The sequence below is a fragment of the Galleria mellonella genome, unplaced genomic scaffold, assembly GCF_026898425.1.
Source record: "Galleria mellonella isolate WM207_F2 unplaced genomic scaffold, CSIRO_AGI_GalMel_v1 utg515, whole genome shotgun sequence".
Lineage (NCBI taxonomy): Eukaryota > Metazoa > Arthropoda > Insecta > Lepidoptera > Pyralidae > Galleria > Galleria mellonella.
The window spans coordinates 984,120-1,008,913 of record NW_026442107.1 but is presented as its reverse complement, the minus strand read 5'-3'; the positions used below and the strand labels follow the sequence as shown (position 1 = coordinate 1,008,913).

The 24,794-nt window shown below is 35.2% G+C and overlaps 1 protein-coding gene across 5 annotated transcripts in view; it reads left to right on the top strand.

Annotated features, from left to right (window-relative positions):
- Positions 1-24,794, top strand: part of LOC113522903 (uncharacterized) — a 141,909-nt gene that overhangs the window by 54,214 nt on the left and 62,901 nt on the right. For all 5 annotated transcript variants that reach the window (XM_052898671.1, XM_052898667.1, XM_052898668.1 and 2 more), the window contains exons 2-3: positions 8,799-8,942; positions 9,864-11,623. In XM_052898671.1, the coding sequence (XP_052754631.1) occupies positions 8,799-8,942; positions 9,864-11,623 (1,904 nt within the window). The remainder of the gene's footprint in view (positions 1-8,798; positions 8,943-9,863; positions 11,624-24,794) is intronic.

Sequence of the window (24,794 nt, the reverse complement as noted above, 5' to 3'; positions counted from 1 at the left end):
TCTGTTGTCGTAATTTCTGTCCTGTTTAAGTAAATAAATGTTAATATTTTCAATCTTTCTCATTTCGTTTGCTTTTTGTTATTATTGTTTTACACGATTACATCGTCAATTAAACAGATTTTATTAGTTCAAATTAATAGGATTTTCAAAAATTTTTTATGCAACTAAATTGCAATGGCAAACAAGTTGACGGCCCATCTGAAGGAAAGCGGTAACCGTCGCCTATAGATATGAGCAGTAGTACCATGGACATAACAGAGTATACTGTTTCGCCCATGATATTGTTGCCGTTCCTGAGAACTCAGGTGTTTCTGATTTTGCTGATAAACTCAACTCACATTCGCAAATGTACATGTATTGGTCCTTCGAGCCTGATTTATACCAGTACAATTATACATTCCCATTATTGTAGCTAACATTTACTGGTGTACGAGTACAATTTAGTACCACGCCCATTGCTAGAGACCTGTTATTTTAGTAAAATATATAGTTTCTACTATTATAATTCTTTTCTACTGTATAATACTATATTACTGCTTTTTACTTTGTTACTCAATCAGGCAGCAATAGCTGGATAGATTTAAATTTATATATTCTTAATTATATACTGAATACTTTGTATTCTAATTCAAGCTGCAATATACTGGTAATATGCTATATGTCTATTAATTTAGTATGGAAAGAGGGAGTCACAGTTGAGAGGTGCTCAGTGATCGGAAACAATCTCTCAGTGAGGCAACCATGGTGTTGTAATCGACTAAACAACTGCTTTCCATAAGTAACTACAACTTAAGTATCCTCTGCTCCTGTTTTTTTTTTCAATGGATAAAAATGGAATTTACTCCTGCCTGCGTTATCGGTATACGCTGGTGAGGCAACAGTCAGAGTTGATTTATTTATTTATTTATTTATTTTATATAAAAATCCACAGCTCTTAAAAACACAACTTACATGCTAAGTCTCTTATAAATACAGCCAATAACGGATTATATTTATACAAACAAAAATTATAATTCCAAAGCGATGTAGGCAAGTCAAGATTGGGTGTATGCAAGTAATATAAGTACATGTATGAAAGAAACCATGTATAATAATAAGTGTCCATAAACTCCGTTTGAATATATCCACTGATGAAAAAAGTTTATTATACGAATTCATTAGACGACAAACTATTGAGAAGTAAGTTGTGCATTGGATTCAAATGCTCACTTGGCAAAGTACAAACGACTAATTGTCTCTAATATCTATACTAATAATGCTGTTATAAAGAGGAATAGGCAGATAAACTCCAAAACTACTTAACCAACTTAAAAAATTATTTCACCTATAGAAATGTACATTATCAATGGCTGACCTACGCTATATATTATTTTCGAAAATTATATCTATCCGTGAGAAGCCGGGTTGGATAATTAGTTGAATATATTATAAAATTTGGATAGACAGATAGATTATTTATTACCAACAACAATAATAACAATAATTACAGGTAAAACAACAAAAAATCATTTTGCTGGTAAAAGGAGCCGCCTCAGCTGTTGCTATATATGCACACCTCCAGCGAGATGTACTTACAAGTATATAGCGCTGATTTTCAGACGGCCCCTTAACTCATTATTATTATCATTTATATACAATTTGGACGTTTAGACGTCTGCAAATAAAATTATACATATTTCTTTGTTATAAAATTGGTATAAACATATGAACTGTTTTACTTATCGACTATTCGCTTATTTTGATTTGCTTCAAGTAGGGTCACAGAGTCAGACACAAAAGACAATGGTCTCCATACATAAATGTATGAAATAGTAATTTAAACGTTACTGGATTCAATGCAAATTGCATTGAAATCGGACCTCGTGGGCCGCATTGTTACGATATTGTTATTAACTATCTATAGATACCTACTTTATTTCATGTTAACTACTTGAATACTTATGTATTCAAGTAGTATTTGATATGTTTTTATTTAGGAGATAGGTTAGACAGATATGAATGTATGTATTTTTTTTTTTATTTAGTTTAATTTTGTAAATCTTTGATACTTTTTATATGCAGACTAGCTATTGTCCCCGCGTGGAGTGTCGTATATATCCTTTAAGCGTAAATTTTCTATAATCCCTCCTTAGAGCATTCCATTTTATGAAATAGACCTATGCTCCAAATTTCAACTTTCTAGACTTACTAGTTTTGGCTGTGTGTTGATTGCATATTGAAATACAAATGTTTTTTATAAATATAGATTATTTTCGAACATAATTAACTAGTCACCTTTATAAGTTCAAATTTAAATCATCTTTATTTAAATAGACTTGTACAAGTACCTATTTTTAAATCGTCATTATATAAGTGTGAACAATATCTATTCTATATTTTATGCATTAAATAACAATATATATATATATATATATATATATATATATATATATATATATATATATATATATCTTGATATTTTAATCATAATATACTATTGTTGATCTTCTTGTATGCACTTACGACCGGTATTGCAACTTGTATGCTTGCATTGATACATTGATATAAAAAAGGACGATCTCAGTTAGATTTTTTTTTATGTTTTTAACCTCATAACTTTTTTTTTGAAGGGTGAAAATGGTATGATAACCCTGCCTGCGCTAACGGGATACGCTGGCGGAGCACCAGTGAAGGGTGACAGATGAGAATGAAAACAGGCCAGTTAGCCCATCATGATGAATTCATCAGGAATTAACCATGATAGTTTCCAGGGGGAACCGCGAGGAGATCGACCTGGTTGAGTATATTGCTAGCAATGGGATTCTCAGTCTCTATTACTAACAATCCCTTCCTCCCAACCTCATAACTTCGTCAATTCTAAACTGTTTTAGATTTTTTTTTATCTAAATGGAAATTTAGAAATTTCCATAGACATTTTATCAAAAAGTTTGGTTTCAGTTCAGTGGTTTAGTTTTTAAATAAAAAAAAAAACTGATTTTGTAACAATTGTATTCGATTTTGTTTATAAAACGTAATCTTTAATTGTTCATATTGTAAAACTGTTTTGTGCCTGTAATTAATTAATAATTATTAAACAAATGTTTGCTAATCTAATTTTGCGTAACACGAAACTAGATTGTGTAGGATTGAACCTGCGACCCCACTTTCCATTGCACGTTTCAATTGGGTTCTGACTCATCGTGCGGCAGTTGACGTTACGCAAACCTTATCTTACAGCGTAATATAACACTATGTTACAACATCGATGCACAACTTTCAAATTAGTTTTGTTTTAATAACGTCATTAATCATTATATAGTTCATGCCGAACCTTTCTCATACATAATTTGTTGGAGGCAAATACATCCATGTATTTGCCTTCAACTTGCTAGAATTTCGTCGAGTGACCACAGAGTATTTGTGTTCAGATGTTTTTGTTTGAGTTAAATCTTTTTATATTATTTTTGTGTAATATTCCTTTTTATATGTAATTGTACTCATGATTTCCTGGGTGAACGTTTTGGAAGACTGTAAGGTTCACCCAGTGGACGTAATAAATAAATAAAGAAGTAAATAATCCATTTATGTTCCTTAAATTTTCTCCTACAAAATCCATTTATATATATATATATATATATATATATATATATATATATATATATATATATATATATATATATATATATATATATGAATAAAGACAAGATTATTAGACCCTATATTAAAAATGTGTACTGTACACTTAGCTGACATAATTGTTGCAACTCGAACGATTTATAAAATCGTGAGAACATTACGGCATACGGACATAAGTGCAACTAGGAAGTAGTTATTGTAATGGTGCTATAAAAAATTCATGTCTAATGTCCACGCATGCGCAATTCCCGCCTCTCGGTCGGCTGCGCGGGCGCCATGCGCCACCTGTCGAACGTTAACCCCTAAACCGGATGAATCCTATTACTGAGCTTATTACATTAGTAAGCTTTTTTAGGTTTTTTTTTTTAATTTGGTTATTCACCGACAGGAGAGCTTTAGCTGGTGCAACGACTTTATGTCTGTTGCAGGAAGTCAGTGAAACTAAAATAAGCTTAAAAGAACTTAAGATTCCGACTGAATATCAAAGAAAGCACAGCATCACAGATGGAACTTAATCGAAAAGCATGGGCCTCTTTTTAACCCTTTCCAAACAACAATCGCTAATCTTAGTTTAAGAATGTATTGTAATTGTTTAAAATTCATTTTTTACGCAACTTGCTATGCTATTTTCATATTTGGGATCGACTCAGTGGTACTATTTAAAATTTGAATTTCAGTTTAATATTACAGTAATAACTTAACCCTTTTAGTGCCATTGATTTTTTACTCATATCTAATTAAAAATGCCAAAGAAATCTTTGTCGTATTGATGTCATTTACCCTTGTCTCTAAAAAAACTGCATCTCCTCCAAAAATTATCCAATTTTAATATATTTTTTTACAGCAATCTAAACAGCGACTGATTTCACGAGCGCTATGACGCTCGTGGCACTTTTAGTTGCAATGCGCACGAGCGCGATGGCGCTCGTCGGCACTCAAAGGGTTAAGTCTATGAACCAATATAGACTAAATTTCTAATAGCTTTTAGTGAATAATATATAGTAATATCTGTATATTTTAGTTACGATACCTATATACTGATCCAATAACGATATGTTATATAGTCTGTTATGCAAAAAATAATATTTGATAACAGATTTTTAACATATTCGAAAATAGATACCCTACCGATATATTTTTTTTTATACAACTTAGAATGGCAAACAAACTGACGGTCCACCTGATGGAAAGTGGTAACCGTCGCCTATAGACATAAGCAGTACCATAGACATAACAGAGTATACTGTTTCGCCCATGATACCCCCCATGCGTTGCCATTCCTGAGGACTCAGGTAAAATATTATTCCTCTGTACCTTGTTAATTCTCTGCCATATCCCACCCTTCAAACCGAAACACAGCAATGCAAACACAACTGCTTCACGGTTGGGATATGGAACGATATGAGCGATATCAAAATGGACGATGACCTTTTTCCCGCCATTCATGTCCAGAAGAACTCAATATATAGATATCGAATCAGTATCTATATTAAACATGCCTAATAGGTTTAATTCAAAATTATCATAAGTTTAGTCTATGATGGTCTATAAAATAGTAATTATTAATTTAAAATGTTAGGTTAAGAAATAAGTTAAAGAAATGGCATCCCAGAATCCAGAGAGGTCCTCAGGAAGTTTTAGGAATGACGAGTGAGGTAAAATGATTTTTTAAAACTAAAGTGAGTTCCTAAGGATAGTAGCACGTTTACCCCAGGTCACTACACCGCCATTTTAATGAAATGCTGCTGTCATCGACCTTAGGTACTTGTTTATAGAATACTAAATGCAAATCGCTCGCGGATCCGCTAATGAAATTGGAGTTTGAATTTACAGAATAACTGGCCGTGTGATGAATTCCAATTCATTCAGGATATATTGCCAGTGTGTCCCGCTATTCCCCGTTAATTTGAGTTTTTTTTTTTTTTAATGGATGATAATGAAATATAAACCTCACTTGCGCTTACGGTATACGCTGGCGGGGCACCAGTGAAGGCTGTGAGATAGGTGAGAATGAAAAGTCAGTTTAGCCCACTTGGAATTCAGCAGGATGGTTTCCACGTGGAGGTCGACCTGTCAGAATATATTGCAAGCGATGACACTATTACTCCGCATTGTTAGTAACAATCCCTTCCCCCTAATTTGAGTTTAACACCCAATAGAGAGAGCTGTGCTTAGAGAAACATCATAAAAGTCAATGATGTAACAAAGTCACGTAATAATTATAATTATGGTTAATAAAAAATTAATGTATTTTTTTTTTTATTTTAAAATTATGATCTAATGCTGATAATTAAAAGGTATTTTTCTCTGACCGCACGCATCACTAGCGTTCATGAGAGAGAGAGGTGTTTACCTCAGGTGCCTCAGGGTTGTCAATCGTAATATATATATATATATATATATATATATATATATATATATATATATATATATATATATATATATATATATATATATATAATACATTGTATTTTATTTTACAATACACTCGTTTGAGTGTAAACCGAAAGCTTTATATTTCGCCTTAATATATTTACTATGTAAGTATCTGGAATTACGTGTGTTTGAAAAGAAATTTTGGTGAGAGCCTTAGTAAAATTAGAATTTACCTTCGCCACTCAGTTTGATTTGGTTTGTTAACGGTATTCAAGATTTATGGTGTCAAGTTTGAACTAATGACCTTTGCGTTATGTATCTTTACCACTAGGTATTATAAAAAAAAACCCAAAAAAAAGAATAGTTTTGTATCCTGACAAAAAAGGACCCGGTAGTTGGCGGTAAGAGCAAAACTATGTTCCCCGGATAAACAAATATTACATATATTACTAATATAATGAAATTGTAACTGTATCATTTATGTATATGGGAGATATTTAAGAACAATTATTATGTGTTTTATTAATTATTAGATGTCATAAGGATATTATGACATTTTTAGAAATTTTGTCCGCCTATACGTTTGCTCTGGCATCACGCAAAATCTACTGTACCAAGTTGGATGCAATTTTCCCGGTTGTATTCCAGAAAGCTTTATAAAAAACTGCAAGCCTACTCTTGAATTTAACATCGATGTCTATCTAATCTAATGTCATTGACAATTTTTTACTGCACTCATGAAATAACAATAAGGAATTAAGTTAAAATTGGGGTCGGTTTACAATAGTTTGTATTAGCAATTTGCATTAATATGCATCTATGAGAAGAGTATGGAACCATTAGGTCGCTAGTATTGCAATTTGAGAGTGTAAAAAGTTACAATTCTGATATAGATCTACTGGAATTTATTCCAAGATTAACCCCACTAGTTGGTGTATGTTTTATCTTGAGACACCATCTAGATATGGTCATTTTTATTAGTTTTTCTATATATGAAATTTACGCACACAAGATAGTGAAGAAAATACTATATAATCTCTAATCTAATATATAAAATTCTCGTGTCACGGTGTTTGTTACCAAACTCCTCCAAAACGGCTTTACCAATTTTTATGAAATTTTGTGTGCATATCGGGTAGGTCTGAGAATCGGCCAACATTTATTTTTCATACCCCTCAATGATAAAGGTGACCCCTAACTATTTTCTTTAATTTTTTTGACAATTTTTTTTATTTTTATTTATTATGATTTAGCATTGAAAAATACATACAAATTCAAATTTTCACGCTTTTACGATCAAGCCCTGTTTTTTAATCACGATTTTTATATGCCTCAATAAGGTTGCAAGACGACAATCGAATACAATAATTGTAGTACGATAAATTTCCATGTATAGTTCTAGAAATAATGTATATGGTAAAACAACGTTTGTGGAGTCAGCTAGTAATATTATAAAATTTACAAATCATGATGCTTGTTATATATGTAAATACAATGTAGTAAACTATATCTTGCGCGTACGCAAACCGTTGTCACTTCCTACACTAGTGAATAGGTACTCTGATTTATGATCACTGACGTCTCGAGGCCGACAAAAACTGTCTGGACGCAAATATACGGATATAGTACGGTTTGTTGTGCCCAACTATTTGATAATAAGAGCTGATACAGCCCTAGATCTTGGAATGGGCTCATTTTAATATATTTTTGGCTAGTCAAGTCAGTCATTTATTTGCATAAACATAGGTTTTTTTAACATAGAATAACAAACAATCTGACGGTCCACCTGATGGAAAGTGGTAACCGTTGCCTATAGACAAGAGCAGTACCATGGACATAACAGAGTATACTGTTCCGCCCATGATATCCCCCATGCGTTGCCATTCCTGAGGACTAAGGTGTTGTTCCTCTGTACTCAGTAAATTCACTGCCATATCCCATTATTTAAACTGAAACACAGCCATGATACAAACACAACTGCTTTACAGGCATCTAACGATTATTGGGGGACGAATTGTTAACATTATACTCAACCAGGTCGGACAGAGGTTTGACCTGCTTTTTTTATCCTCACCTACTATCCCTCACTGGTGTCCCGCCAGCGTGTACCGTTATCGCAGGCAAGGTTACCATTCCATTATCATCCATTTAAATAAAAAAAAAAAAAACAAAAACGATAAATTATTTAGATAAAATTTTTTAGGATATGATACCAATTATCAGAGTATAAATTAAAATTTTCGATGATTGATAATTTTTATTCATCAAATATATTATGCATATGCTATAACTATTTACGATGAATGTATGTATGTTATTGTATTTTATCACTGATTAGCTTTGCTTTAACTCACAACTTCACAAGATTAAAAAATTTAATTATTACTAATGTAACTCCTTAGACTTATTTACTTAATTAAAATCCATTTAACAAATTAAACGTGATTAGTATTATTTACTTTAAATGTTTGAAACATTTAATTATCAAATTAAAAGCAATTTGGAGTGATAACTTTTAAATAATTGTAATGGCGGCTCTATCGGAGAGTAGCATGCACTTTGTCAGGTAGATGTTGCTTTACGATATAGTATAATATAAAGATGGTTTATGGCACTGAAGTTATTAAGTATGGGGCAGATTTTAGTAATTCTACACAAAAGTTATTTTATTTCTTTAGATAAATCATGATTCTACTACGGTTATAGGCAGGTAGTCCTCAGAAATGTGATGCGCTATAAGCAGCTTTACCATCTTCTTTTTTACATAAAATAAAATTACTAATTAATTTGCATTTTTTTGTCTACAGGTGACAATGGCAGCACCCATGCTTTGTACCTCGAAACGATAGTGGAAGAAACCAGCGATGACTTACGCTCTGAACGTTCCTCCGCCGCCACTTGGCTTTCCGATTCAGATGCAGACTCCGTCATACATGTACGAGGACCTGCAGGTATGTAGTGTTTATTTAATATATTATAGTAAGCCATGATTTTAATTATACTGAAATATTAAATTTTGTATTATTTATAGTAAAAAATTTTGTCCGTTACTGCCATCTATTATGAAATAGCTGAACCAACATACAATCACTGTATACCATCAGTAGTATCTACTAAGTAGTAATAATGCAGATGCTTAATAGATGGCGCTGTATTCATATAATATATTTACTGAAACAAATCAATAAATTGCGTTTTACAAATTATTGATTTAAATGTATAAATTTAGTAATATATTTAATATAACATTGGTTTAATGTCAAAGGTAATAAATTAATTGGTAATTGGTACAAAAGGTAATTGGTTTAATGTAAAGACTAAGAGTGATAGAAAGACACAAAAGTTAAAATGTTTTTAGCGTCACCCCTTGCCCCTCTCATAAGAAAAATTATTCGTGCTTGCCGTGTTTAGCTGTGCTAATAATAATCATGTAATGCAATACTTACTTTATAGATGGCGCTGTTTCTAATAATTACACAAGCATACAAATGATTATGATTAATACTTACAATTTATTCTACCTCCTTAGTAATTAAGACATTTATATTAATAGTCTATTTTAATAATTTCATGGAATAATTTAAATTTTATTGTATGCAATAGTATATACTACTTTATTCCTCGAATTATAAATATTGATTTCAACTTAGACTGTCACATTCGAATTTTATTATAATTCAAATCTTCTAGGCTAGACAAAATCTCTTGGCCGTTATCCAACTGATCCTACTACGTCTATACCTACTACCAAGCAATACAATTCTGTGTTACTGTCTCACTGTCATTACCAACGTCATTGTGAGACGAGACGACGTATCTTATTTGATTCTGTAAGATATCTCAGTGTTATTAAAATATATTTTATTTATTAGGTTCGGAAGACAGTGAGTCGGAACGGGAGTGGGCTTGCCCGGCTAAACGAAGGCGACGGGAGCGCGCTGCATCACCGACTAGCTCTGGATCACTTTCGCGCTCATCAAGCCTCGCGCAGTTCGAGTCACTGGAGCGTTCCTGTGCAGCACCCGCCTCGCCTAGCCTCTCGCCAGACTCCTTGGAGTCACCCCCCGCCTCCCCACCGCCCGCGCGTGCTCCAGCACAGCGGACTCATCTCTCAGCAGAAAATTTAAGCGAAGACAGCGGATACAGTGAGCGATCGCGGCGACCGCCACCGCCCTCGCAGCGCCGCCCGCCCGAAATAGCGCACCGGCCGCCCGCGGCCGGCAGCGCGCCCTGCCTTGCAGCATCACCCAGTGCCGAACGCCGTCCGCCTCGTGCCGCGCGCGCTCTTTCGTTACCTGCCGAACTCGACGTATGTGCGGAACCGCGACGCCACATTGTGCATCGAGCGCATTTCCGACAAACCTTCGAAGTTACCGATAGCCTTACTGTCAGCGTGGCCGACCTGACTGCGTTGGACTATCGCGGCGGCCCGCGCCGCCCGCGCCTACCACCGCCGCCGCCGCCGCCGCCGCCGCCGCGTGCGCCGCGTTTACCACCGCCGCCGCCGCCACCCGTCGATGTGGTTACACGGCAATGCACTGCGTCGCCAATCCGCGAACCGAGCGCTGGCAGCGACTCAACAACGGAGTCGGAGCGCGCCTTCGCACGCGAGATGGAGACGACGGCTAGACGACTCGATGAGACAGCGCGACGAGCCCTTGCTGAAACTGGTGATTTCGAACGTGGCCTTTCTGTCCTTACAACTACACGATTACAAGACTCGTGGGGTGCGTGGGACGACGTGCTCGACGAGTTGCGACGACGCCTCGATCCACAATCTGCGACACCATCACCCCCTCGAACCCCTTCACCAGATCCGATTCGAGAACCCGTTTTCAGTTCGACGCCATTAAGATCGGGAGATGCTCGAGTTAGATCTACTCCGGAATTGCGTGCACGCGCTACCCCACATCGCGAAACTCCAGAAGAACTCAGAGCCTCATTACAATTAGTGGGTCCACCACCGCTCGGCGCGCCACCACCGGCACGTTCAATATCTACAGGATCAAAGGGTGTAACATTCTCTCCTGTAGTGGCCGAAGTAAGTTGGCGGGAAACAAGCACGACTACTACAGAGAGCGAGACAACTTCAAGCGACGATGCAAACGACGCAGAGGTAGTGTTTGTGGAGGGGGGAGGCGAGGAGTCGCGCGCGCCGGCCGCAGAGCGCGCCGCCGACATGACGGATGCGGGCGCGCGCGCGCCGCGCAGCCGCATCGCCGGTTTCCTATCGCGGTTCGCGAACTTCCGATTTTCTGGACGAAAGGAGAAAAAAACCAGGAGCGCAGGCGCGAACTCTCGACCGGCTCCCGGCGCGTTACCGGCGTCAGATGCGGGGCAGGGACCGCGCGGGGCGGCCGCCGGGCCGCAGTATGTGCGTATCCCGCTGAAGGAGGAGGGTGTGTCGCGGGCGGCGGCACCCCCCGTGGCGGGCGGTGTGGCGCACAAGCCTCCGCGGCCGCGCCCGCCGCCCGCTCCGGCGCCCGGCGTGCTGGAGACCGACGTCGACACGCAGCGTACCGTGCTGCACGCGCGCTCTCTGCTCGCGCTCGCGCCGCCAGAGCAGCGTACTCCTCGCCCTCACAAGTCCATGGAGTTCCTGCTGGACAAAGAAAGCGCGCAGACCGTACAGGTGAGTTACATTATCTTTCTTTAGAATCGCGACCAGTACAATGTTTACAAACAGCGCGATCGATGCCGGCCGACGACCCCCGCGCACCGCGCGACCCTGTTTCTAAGGACCGTATGAGAATCTTATCACACGTTCAAAATTCACACACATTCCCACCTAACGGGCCCAACGGTGGCGAAAGCCGGGATGATATCACGTACGCTAGCGGTACGTGTCACCGTACAAACCACGATAGTTAATCACCCAGATAGAATAGCAGCGGCTCCCGGCAAATCAATTTTACATAAAAAGTCCGTCAATGTCGATGTCGAACTGCATAAACATAATAGGAACCCGTTAACTAGATACGTAATAAATTAGAGGGGCCGGTCCCGCTCTGCCCCCAGAGGGCCATTACGACACGCGGCCGTATTCACACGCAATCTATTCGCAAAGGACGGAGGTGAAAGTGCGTACATCTGCACAATGTCGCTATGCATTATGTTAGCGCACCATATCCGTAACGAGAGTGGGCGTAACTGTAATTCTATCTGAGCCTGTACGTAATAATTGATTACATTCCGACAACTACAAAGAGAGTTATCTACAACTTTCAACCCTCTAAATAACAAGATCTATTGTTAACGACCACATTGAGACAGTCATGCTCATAATAGAGCTCCAATACCGAATAACTTTCAGATAAGATAACAAAAGGCGCCCTTAACAACAATAAATTGTGAGCAAATAAAGAACGAATGAGCAATTAGAAAAAAAAATCGGTACATTCCTATGCGTTTAGAATTAAAATTAGCAAGCATTCCTCACAAATAATATGTAGATAGAATATTTGCAATTAACTTTTAATAAAAGAATACGTTTTAATTATGACAGTAATATCTTTTTAGCCCTATTTCTTTCTTGTCTACGCCTCTATACGGCTAGAGTCCTATCGATCCGACTTTACTATGAAATCGAAGTAACTTTGTCCTAAACAATATTCTTTCGAAATTCCATCTAATGACAATAGTTAGTCACATCTAAGTTTCTGTTTTGTAGAAAATGTTAGCAAAACTAATTATCCTTTGCTACACTCCTAAATACTTTTGTATGTACTCTATCTGAACATACAGAAGTATATTTGTACTTATATGTATCAGCTTGTCTATGTCTCAGTTCATAGCAATGACTGATTATTTTATAATTTTGCTACACTTTTTTCATTTTCATTCCAAGATTTTATCGTATGAAAAATCGTGTACAATTATAACAATTTACATGGAACCTACACGTGAGTAAACCTATTGACCAGAAAAAGAATCTTCAAATTCTGTTCAGAATTGAGGAATATAACACATATTTGCTCATCATGTTGCAACATCAATTATATTTTTTATTTTTCTTGTCTATGATCGACTTGTAGATAACGCCATGTGGTGTTAAGTCCGCCATTTACTCTATCTAGGTGCATTAAAGTTTAATAAATAAATGATATGCACGACAAATATCGTGAAATCAAGATCTTCCTATTTCTTAAGGTCACTTTAGAATAATCTTCTTTACGTCAAATAAAGAATAGCTCAAGAATTAGCTCCGCCGAGTCACTATTAGGTAATTAGGTTTGAAATATTCACAATACTCACGCCATTACCAATCTCCTGAGACGGAGATTATTACTTCATAGTCACCCATGACATACTAATCGTGATCGCACTACTGACCATGTGAGTGATGTCATTTAACGTGTAGGTACTTTATAGAATAAATTGTAGTAAACTTATTTTCCTTGTGTTAAAACATAAACACAGTTATTTGCATACTTAATTCACATGATTCAGATATTGTTATACAAAATAGGGGAGCTGTGGGGCATAATGACTACTTTATACTTACCATAAAATAAATTGTAATTTTTACAGATTTTATCAACAACACTTTTAGATAGATTGCAGCAGCTGACAGACAGATAAACTTTAACTCCACAACTCGAGTGTTTCGTTTCTTAAACACAGAGAACTGAAACGTAATAAATAACATTGATGGCAATAAAAAATAAAATGAAACCAAGAACCAAGTGTTCTATTTTAGCAAACACTTGAAATTCCGACCTTTCAAACGTACATAATATATTATGAGTCTATAAAATCTCAAATACCAATAAAATATACTATTGGCATATACATTTTTTTAAGGTAACTTCATAGTTTCGTTCGCGCAAATTGCAATATACGAATACTGATTCCCAGATCTCATAACGGATCATATAACAAGAATTTTAATACAGAATAAATTCTGTATTTTGTTAGATCGCTTTTGTAGTTTTATACTCTTTATTGAAATATTTATTTTTATATTAGAGATGTATGGATTCTTTTTATATGTCCTAACGTAATTATCAATACTAGAGAGTGACTTTGTACAAAATCATTTTCACATATTACACTCGATACAGCCGCCAAGCTATGCTTGCATGACTATTTGAAGGGAATATGGTAATGAAATTGCTAAGTAAGCATACATAACAACAGGCATAACAATTTGGTCTTCTGGAAAGCAGCACAAGAGAACTATGGATGAGTAATACAGAAAGTATTACTCAGGTAACTGTAAAATCTACCTACTCTAATGTCATCTTCGTTTAATAAATATATTATAATAGTGAAAATTGTATGACTCCAAATTGATTTATATATGAACGAATGAATGAGTATACTTTATTTGCATTATACAATATAGGAATATATATATTGTAGCTATCGTCATTCTCAGGACTCTATCTAGTTTCAATGAAATTTTCTATGTAATTTATCATTTATTTCACGAAACACAAAAATCGAAGTTAAGAATTCAAACTATACAATTATTCAAATCGGTAATACGTGATTACTCAAAATAATACGTTATATTTTAGCATAACATTAATTTCGTAAGCTAAACGCGCCTGTGGATTTTCATTGAAACTTTTTGCTCGCCAATCCAAACAAATCTGTGCGCTGGCCATGACCAATTTGGTCAACTTTGGCCTCGACATGCGTGTGAATAGTCACTTTCGGAATCGATACTAGATCAGACAACGTTGTACTCGAAGAAATAAATCAAGACTACTAAGTATGACTTCATATTTAATTAAAAAATTAATACTTTATATGTCAGGTAAATCCGTGTAGGTCCCGGCATAGATTAGGTCACTCCTACCCCTCTCGTACCGGGTGTTGTAACATGTGACTAAGGAAGCTTATAGTGGAGGGATAGGCAGCGACGTTCCTCTAAAAACATCACCAAAAGCCAAACTGCGGTTGCCAATCCGCCTGCCTAGCGTGGCAACTACTGGCAACACCCCCCTTGTGAGGGAGGCTACGTTCAGCAGTGCACAGTTAATAGCTGACAAATACAATATCAGGTTTGGCATCAGGCATATCAGGCATGGGTAATATCGATATCAATTCGATACCTATATATTAGTTTACACATTGAGAGCGAAAAAAGGTCATCACTCAATTGGATATCGCCCATAGCAGTCGGACATTTATATTCATTTAGGTGGAGTTCTTCATTTCGTTATTATATATAAGCGATATCTAATAAATCCGTTATTTAGCTAATATATAAATATTGTAACTGAAATGTATTAATTTGCACTTTTCAAGTATATAAAATCTGTCGGGTGGTTAAATATTTAAACTCAATATTAGAAATGTGTTACGTAACAACCTACAATTGCTGCACCTCCAATTATCACATATTCGGTAATTCTGTGTTTACTTATTTTAGCAATTTACAGTCGGATTTTAATTTCTAAATCACGTTTTTAAAAGCAGGTGAAATGTTGATGCAGGCTGTTTTTTGTTAGACTTAAGGTTGAGTAGTCTATAGTGGTATTTTGATGAATTATGGTAAACTTTAAAAAAAAGAATTTTCAGATTTGTTCCACAATTGATGGAAGAAATCGATGGGCATATATAAAAAAATATTATATAGTCGAATATTGAAACTCCGCCTTTTTTGAAGTTGGTTAAGTAAGACATAATCGATTTGTGAACCTCCTATAGTTTGAAATCGGTTAACAATAGTTCAAATTATTTCGATACTGATTTATTACACGGATTTTTTTTTTAATTTACAACTACTTTTAAAGTCTGAAAAAAAAAACTGTGGAACGGAGATTGTTTACATTTTTTTTATCTAACGCTCCTTGTAGCGGTATAGTAAATAAAGGTGCGTCGACATCGTACCTACTTTGCGTATCTGAGACGTTAGTCATCCCACAACCGGTCGGGTCACATCACTATTTTGCGACCTTGCTACCTGCATTTGTTATGATAATAAACTACCTCCATACAGTCAATGGACACGTCTATTTTTGCATAGGCAATGATTGTTGAGAAAGTTCCGAAAACAGTGAAAATGTTTGTTCACAATTACTTGTATTTAGTATATTATCTAGGTAATCGTATTCTTGCCGAGACATACCTACTTACTGCGGTAAACAACTATATTTCTACATAAATAAAAATAGCGCTCATTACTTTTTTTTATACAACTTAGAATGGCAAACAAGCTGACGGCCCACCTGATGGAAAGTGGTAACCGTCGCCTATAGACATGAGCAGTACCATGGACTGTTAATAAATTAATCTTGTAATATTACTATTCTTATTTAAATAAATTTTAAAATTAAGTTCATATTCCATATTAAAAATTAAAACGTGAAATCATTTGTCAAACAAATAAATATTTCTACGTCACTAACAGAATTTTGGTCCAAAATAAAAAAAATTTGGTTGGATAAAAAATAATCATTAAAATTGATCCATAGTTGATATAAAAATGAATGGGCGAGAAACTATAGTAGCAACGCGACAAATTACTTATAATATAGTAACAGTTCTTTACTAAAAAAAAAAAATACAACATCAAAATCTCCCCAATAACATCTCACTTCTTTCACAAATTTGAAACGAACAATTTGCCACGAGAGAAACGCTTTATTACTTGTTATATCTTGTTTAATAGGCCACTGAATTTAGTAATTTAATATTCAGGAATATAAAGGAGGTCCCAACACGAATATAAATCAAAAATTAATAAATTTATCATCATTCTCGCCATACCTCACGGTCCCAAAGCACCGCGTATTATTAAGACGGCAGACAATAAAAAGAGGGTCTGATTCTTATTTTGTAACAAAATACAAATATAGATAGATACGTCTTTATTATTTTATATTACGAAAGAAATAATAATATGTTAAAAAATATGACAAATTGTAAGTATTGTACGCTATTATTAATAAAACTAAATGGCAGTTTATTGTCACATGATTTTCTGAATAAGTAATATTATTTTTCTAATATTTTTAAATCTATATATTATTTATATACATTAAATATTTTTTTAGCAAGCGTGCAATTTGAAACATTGTTTAAATTCGGAATAATAAAATTAGAAAAAGAAAAATAAAAACTGTCAAGAAACTAGACTACCCTTCTGACTGATCAAACAGGAGTTTTTTTTTTCATGCAACTTATAGAATGGCAAACAAGCTGACGGCCCACCTGATGCAAAGTGATAACCGTCGCCTATAGACATGAGCAGTACCGTGGACATAACAGAGTTTACTGTTTCGCCCATGATACTCCCATTAATTGCCATTCCTGAGGACTCGGGTGTTATTCCTCTGTACCCTGTAAATCCATATCCCACCCTTCAAACCGAAACACGACCATGTAAACACAACTGCTTTACAGTAGAAACCCAAATGGGACAGCGGTGGCCAAGCAAACGACTTTTATACAAAGTCTCCAACTGGAGAGGATATCCAGTAATGTAAAAAATATAGGTTATAATAAAAAATAGATAATAATATGTATAAAAATAGTATGGGTCCTAGTAATCTTAATAATTATTATTTTTACACAAATTCACATCTCCCCTCTTAAGGAGAGGAGATGGCAAACTAACCTTGGTAGAAGCACATTCGGCCGGACTTGAAGGCCCCAGGTAGAGAAACCGGCGTACAATGCGTGCAGTATCTGAGAGTACCGCTTTCTGCATCTTTCCCGGGAGAGAGCCGCCTCGGAATCCCAATCGTCTGAGATATTGTTCCAGACTGGTTGGGATAAGACCGTTCACCGACAAAACGATTGGAATGATTTTGGTAGACGTCACCCCCACATTTCGGTCACCTCGTGAGCCGGGTCGAGATATTTTCTCTTTTTCTCGATTTCCGCTTTCACGAGGTTCTCGTCATGCGGTATGGTGACATCCACCAAAAACACTCTCGAGAGTGCTCAATCCATCACCACGATATCAGGTTTGTTCGCAAGAACTGTCCTATCCGTGATGATGGATAATTATTATTAACATCTGCAATGCGTGTACAAGCTCATTTATAATTAAGTAACGTAATTAATAACACCCTACATATTGCTTCAGTTGCTTCAATTACATATGTGTTCAAGAATGTTACAATAAGTAATATTATTCAATCATTAATGTCGATACTTGTTTACCATCGTACTTGCATACTTAATGTAAAAGAAATTGTAGGGTGTAGAACGTGTACTGGCTATTTTCACACTACTTTTAGGACTATGTGCCCATTTTCTAGTTGTTAGCTTTTATTTAGTTGAACATATAGACGTACGATCATTTTATATGATATTTACTTCGTTGATAGGGGTTTTTAAAGGTGAAAATGGAATGGTAACCCCGCCAGCGCTATCAATATATCGCTGGCGAGGCACCAGTGATAGATGACTGATGAGGATGAAAGCAGCCCAGTTAGCCCATCCTGACGAATTCAACTACAATTAGCCACGATGGTTTTCAGGGGAAACCATTTGGAGGTCGACCTGACAGGGTATATTGCTAGTAATTGGGCTATTTGATCCCATTACTAACAATTCCTCTCCTCCCCGATGTAAATAGTTATCAAAAGAGCATGAGCAAAGGGTCGACAACGTGCGCGGAATACCCTTGGTATTGCAGGCATTCATAGGCTTCGGTAACTGTTTACCATCAGGTGGGCCGTATGGTAGTTTGTCATTCTAAGTTGCATAAAAAAATTAGCACCCACGAAGTTTTATTAGTGTTGTTGCCCCAGTCTTCACTTATTTATTTATTCAATAAAATAAAAAACATATTCGAATCGGTCAAGTCGTTTTTTAGTTTTTGCTAAACTGATTAAGAGCAATTAATTTATATACATATACATGTTTAGATCTCGCTAAAGAACTAAATTTTAACTGTATAAAATTTGTGTTATGTACACTTTCTACTAAATCTCGTTCCAAATTACCTACTTACGGATATCTGGCTAGGTAATACCGGAAGGTCCCGGTTGAATTTAATTATCGCTATTTCCCGTCTATCACTTAATGTCTTCCATTTTAGTCAGAGAGCAATGCAAATGCATTTTACTATAATATTCATATGGAAATAGATATACTGGTATAGAGGATTAATCCAATTGTATATAATGATTATTTATGAGTAAATTACGTTCTGACGGTTGGTGATAGGTTTTTTAAAAAGGAATACTATGTAAGTTCACAATGTCGTTTAATATAATTTAACACAGAGTCTTTATTTAAAATTAGTAAATATATAATATTAGTTATATCTATGAATCGTGATTGATTCCTAAAATATACACCGTACGTTCGCGACTTACAACATACTGGCTTCTCACTGCCCTGTGATATTCCCTTTTATCAGTTTTCTTTGTAAAGTGTGTCTGTTCTGGGAATTTGTGTGTGGGAACAGCTATTGTGCAATATGTATTGGTATGTTGTAGTATGGTTTGGAAGGGGTTTGCACCCGCAACAAGTATAAAATGCACAACATTTAATAAATAATCATGTACACAATTAACTGTATCTCGCTGCTTCGTCCGTGGTCATCCCGTGATATTGAATAGTGTATAATTTTCTTTAAAATATGAGCTATAAAATGCAAAAAGAACTTTTCAAATCCGATCGGTAGTTCCAGAAATTAGGACAAACAAACAAACTCTTCAACTACATATTAGCGTAGATTATATCTTAAGAACATTCCATAAAAGATAGCTGTTTTCTGCATAATTTACTTCAATTATGGTATTTATTGGCGATGGACTATTATTTATTTTTTTGTCATAATATGTTCGTTAAAATAACAGTTGGTAATATGCCTGGATGATAATGGAATAGTAACCTCACCCGCGCTATCGTTATACACAGGCGGAGCACCAGTGAAGGGTGATAGATGAGAATGAAAACAGGTCAGTTAGCCCATCATGACGAATTCAATAAGAATTAACCATGATAGTTTCCAGGGGGAACCGCGAGGAGGTCGACTTGGTTGGGTATATTGCAAGCAACGGGATTCTCAGTCTCCATTACTAACAATCCCTTTCCCCCGGCGATGGACAATTAGAATGAATTAACTTTCACAATAGGATCTGTCATAATACGTTCGTTACTAAATAACAGTTGGTAATATGCATGCAATTGCTAGCTGTGAATGAATGCTGAATTTGATCCTTTTTATCTCTTTGGTCACTTTTGGTATATTATGATTTTTATACTATTAATTTGACATTATTTTATAGCCAATATATGTGTTTTAAATGCAGTGTAGGAGGACCACCCACTAGACGAAGTGACGACCTCAAATGCATTGCAGGAAATGGTTGCAGGTGGTTTAGGACCGTCCTTTATGGTAGTCTATGGAGGGGCCCTATGTTCAGCAGTGGACATATAATGGCTAAAATGACGATGATGATTTTGCATCTATTTGATTTGTTACTTTAGCTGTTAATTATCCACTGTAGAACATAAGCCTCTCTCAAAATTGTCCTGTTTTGATTTCTGCAATTGGGGTGTTTTTTTTTTTTTATGTGTGATAATAAAATAGTAATCCTACCCGCACTATTGGTATACGCCGGCGGGGCACCAGTGAAGGATGATAGATGAAAATGAAACAGGTCAGTTAGCCCATCCTGACAAATTCAACTATTTATTTATTTATTGGAAAACCAACAGCTTACAATTTATAGCTTAAAACAATAACAACTTATCCATATAAAAAGCCAATAACAGGTTTTCACTGACTTAGCGATATAAATTTGTCGTGGCTAGAATTAGCCACGATGGTTTCCAGGGGGAACCACGTGGAGGTCAACTTGACAAAGTATATTGCTAGTAATGGAGCTCTTTGACCCCATTACTAACAACCCCTTTCCCGCCTCAATTGGGGTGTTTTTACCTGTAATTAAGTTTAAGTATGTAAGATTATGTTATTTCGTACCAAATATAATTTTTGAAAATGCAAATTTCAGCAATACTAATTTAAATACGTTAATTTTAACCTCTTGAGCCACGTTTGTCGATATGACGTCAGATTCCAACGTCAATAACTTCTGCAGATGGCACATCTGCGATTTGGGTTGCCATTTTAGTGAACAATAATAGAAACATCACACGCGCGTGCATAGTGCGTAAGTATTATGTGCTAAAATGCAAAAAAAAAGGTGGTGCCGGCGAAGTAACATAAACTCAAATATCTTTTATTTTACAGATTGTATCGAAATGGTTATCCATACGCAAAATTAAAAATATATGATAATAGACATCGTTATCTTCCTGTCCTTAATTTGGCTTTTAGTTTTACGACTAGAAACTAATAATAATAATAATATTGAAAATTACGAAATATACTCTAGACTCATCTATAGAATATATTAAGACAGAAACTTCTAAAAACAAATATTAATAAATTACAAAAAAAGGTGAGTCCGAAAATGGTAATAGCTGGACAGGCTGTATTAGTATGGAAAGCATTTTTATTAGTTTACGGATCCACATTCCTTTGAAAAAAAATCTATCAATTTATTTGCTAGAACATGCCTTATAAGCATATATTACTTATTATAGCATGTGTGAAAGATAGTATAGAAAACAATTAAAGAGATTTTTAAAAAGAAAGTCGTTGGAATTACGTTCTCTCTGGATTGGTACTATACCGTTTATGGAACCTCTATCTAGGCTAGTATAAAGATCGTAAATGGAAAATTGTTTTAATTTTATTAGACGTGTGTGAAATAAGTTAATACCAATATAAAATACTAAAGTTTTAATTAAGTATTGCTCCTGTGTAATTTTCAATATTCCTTGTTTCGTTCGTGTATTGAAAATTTTTCCTCAGCATCACAACGGCGTATTGTCGCGTTATCCGACCGTCCTACTTCCCGATATAGACCGGCTATCCGGCCGCTCCATTCAAGCGATCATCCGTGATAATATAGGTACCCACCGACATTTCATCTACCGGTGATTTTAAATTACTTTGTAGTTTACATGTGGTGGAAATACGAGCATTTTTAAGAAAGAAAAGGTTTACTAAAATTATAGAATAAAACATGAATAATGCGCGCCTGAAGTGTTTTAGGTGTCTGGATATTTCGTTGTCTAGTAACTTCTTATTCTTGCTTGAACCTGCTAAAGATTGCAACTACGAACAGTTCCATTTTGCGCAATCCTGGACAGTCCAATGAAAGCTTCATGCAAATACCTTACTAGTCGCTCTTATAATTGCGTCAGATAATTTTGTAGGAGCAAGTCTTCTAGGTTATCTACTCTTTGCTAACCCCAATATAAGTAGCTTCTCCATATTGAACTTTCTTTTAAAGGCTAAATATGGTATTCCCGTCTGTGCTATCGGTATACGCTGGCGGAAATAGACAAAGATGAAAGAATGTCAGTTGGCCCATCATGACGAATTCAACCAGAATTAACGACGGCGGTTTCCAGAGTGAACCGCGTGGAGATCGACCTCCACGACCTAGCAATAAGGCTTTTACATCTCATTACTATTTATCCCTTTCCCTACCGGATTGTGCTTTATATTTACATAAAATGTTTGAAAAAAGTCAGGGCTGTTTTCTTGATAGTTTGTTAATATCGCATTATGTGGAGCTCTTGCAATATAGATGACTCTTAATTGGTGGTACTCTAAACATCCTTCTCCAGTACCATATCCCCACTGATGCTAACTGGATACAGTGTCATAATTTAAAGGTCACTTATGGATTGTTTAGCAGTTTGTTACCTTAAATAAAATTTAATAAAACTTAAAAAAAAATCATAAGTATTTATCTACCTGATCCTATGTATTTATCATTATACTACGTCTTGTAATCCTGATTACTATGAAAAATACGAAATTTTAAGAGGGTGTGTGTGGGCGGATGTTTGTTAGTCATTTACGTAATAACTACTGACCGGATTTGAATTAAATTTGGAACACAGATAGATGGTATATTTAGAAACTTTAAATATAGGTATATAGGTTATTTCATGTAAAGATTCACGCAGGCGAAGCCATGGGACACCAATAGTTATTTATATCGGCTTAATCATGTTTTCAACTTTGGGGTTGCCCGTCTAATTGTGAACTCGATAGTATGACTCACGATAGTTATTTACTACGTCGTATGTCAGATACTATTTCTGGTATATTTATTGCTGCTGTTAGATAAATTTATATGACATTGAAAACGTTTACAATTATCTCACGGAAGTACACGTTATATAATAATAGTAATAATTACCAGTAGTTAACAGAAGGGCGACAATTAACTTAAAAAATCGATAAATATATTTCTTTCATTAATTCCCACTCAGCCGTAGTCTAAATAGATGAAAATTTTGAGTTTGAACTGCATGTTAATATTACAAAATGTCGTCATTAAAATACCTAGTTACTTAAATTTTGATCAGACAATAAAAAAAAATTAAGAAAAAGTAGTTAAAAAACTTACTGATAAGTGTATCAATAGATTAATAAATAATCCTTACTCTTATGTTTGAATAAATTGATTGAAATAGAAAATTTATAAAAAAAAATTGTATTACAAATGATTTAATAGTACTCATGGTGCTAACAACTCAAGAATCAAGATTACTCTATTTTTATACATTGCTGAGATGTAAATATATTACTTTATATTGATCGTTCGACATGCAACAGGGACGAGTGACTTGTGTAATCATTTCTCATGTTAATGCTACAAGTATTAGGGGAATCCATTACAAGATGGATCCCTTTTGTACAGACCAGGAAATGGGAACTACTAGGAAATCCTTCATCATTAGTGGCCGACTGATTATCGAGTTAATTTCCTGATTTTTTTTCCAAAATGTCTAAATATTAGATTGTATTATATTGGCTGTGATATTAGCAATACAATTTTCGTATTTTCACAACTAAAGAAATACTTTATTATTATTGTGTAAATAGGAATAAGTAGGTAGCTTTGAACATCAATAACATAATTTAAGGAGATAATGTCCCAATGTCGAACAGGATAATGATGGTAAACCACGAAAAATCCAATATGACAAAACCAGTCGTTTTGATCTATAATATATATATATATATATATATATATATATATATATATATATATATATATATATATATATATATATATATACCAATTCGATGGAGAACTGATGGAGTTATGAGGTAATAAACATAAACAAAAAAAAAAATACAACGGAATTGAGAACATCCATCTTTTTGAAGTCCGTTCAAAAGGACAAATCGTAATATGGTAACGCGGGACAAGCAAGCAAATTGATTTTGCTCCACATAAAAAAGTAAATAGCGAATTCTACCAACTGCTAACAAACTCTAGCAACCTCTCATTATTATCATCATCATAGCAACTGTTATCTGTCCCCTACAGAACATATGCCTCTCCCATGGACATGCCACCTTCATCCACTAACATCCTACAACAATAGATAAAATTAATATAGTTATCTCACTATTCTTAATTCAAAATGAATAATACCTAAACGCACACATAAACGACAAAACGTTTCATAGACATGTAAAGTTAAAAATATTTCAAAAACGAAGGAATACGATACGAGTACATGTATAAAATGTTCTTCAAATAATAATACACTTTTCTGAGTGAATAGGTGAGGAGGGTTTTTCGTATCGACTGACAGATGATAGAAAGGGGGAAATGGAATATCGACTGTCTACCTGCTAAATATCTTGAGTGAATTTTCAAAGCTAAGTTGTACAATGAGCTTTGTTAGATAGATACATATTGTTAGATAACCCTTAACAAAAGTTATTTGATCCAATGATCAGTTGGGTATGCGATGTGTATAATTATATATATATATATATA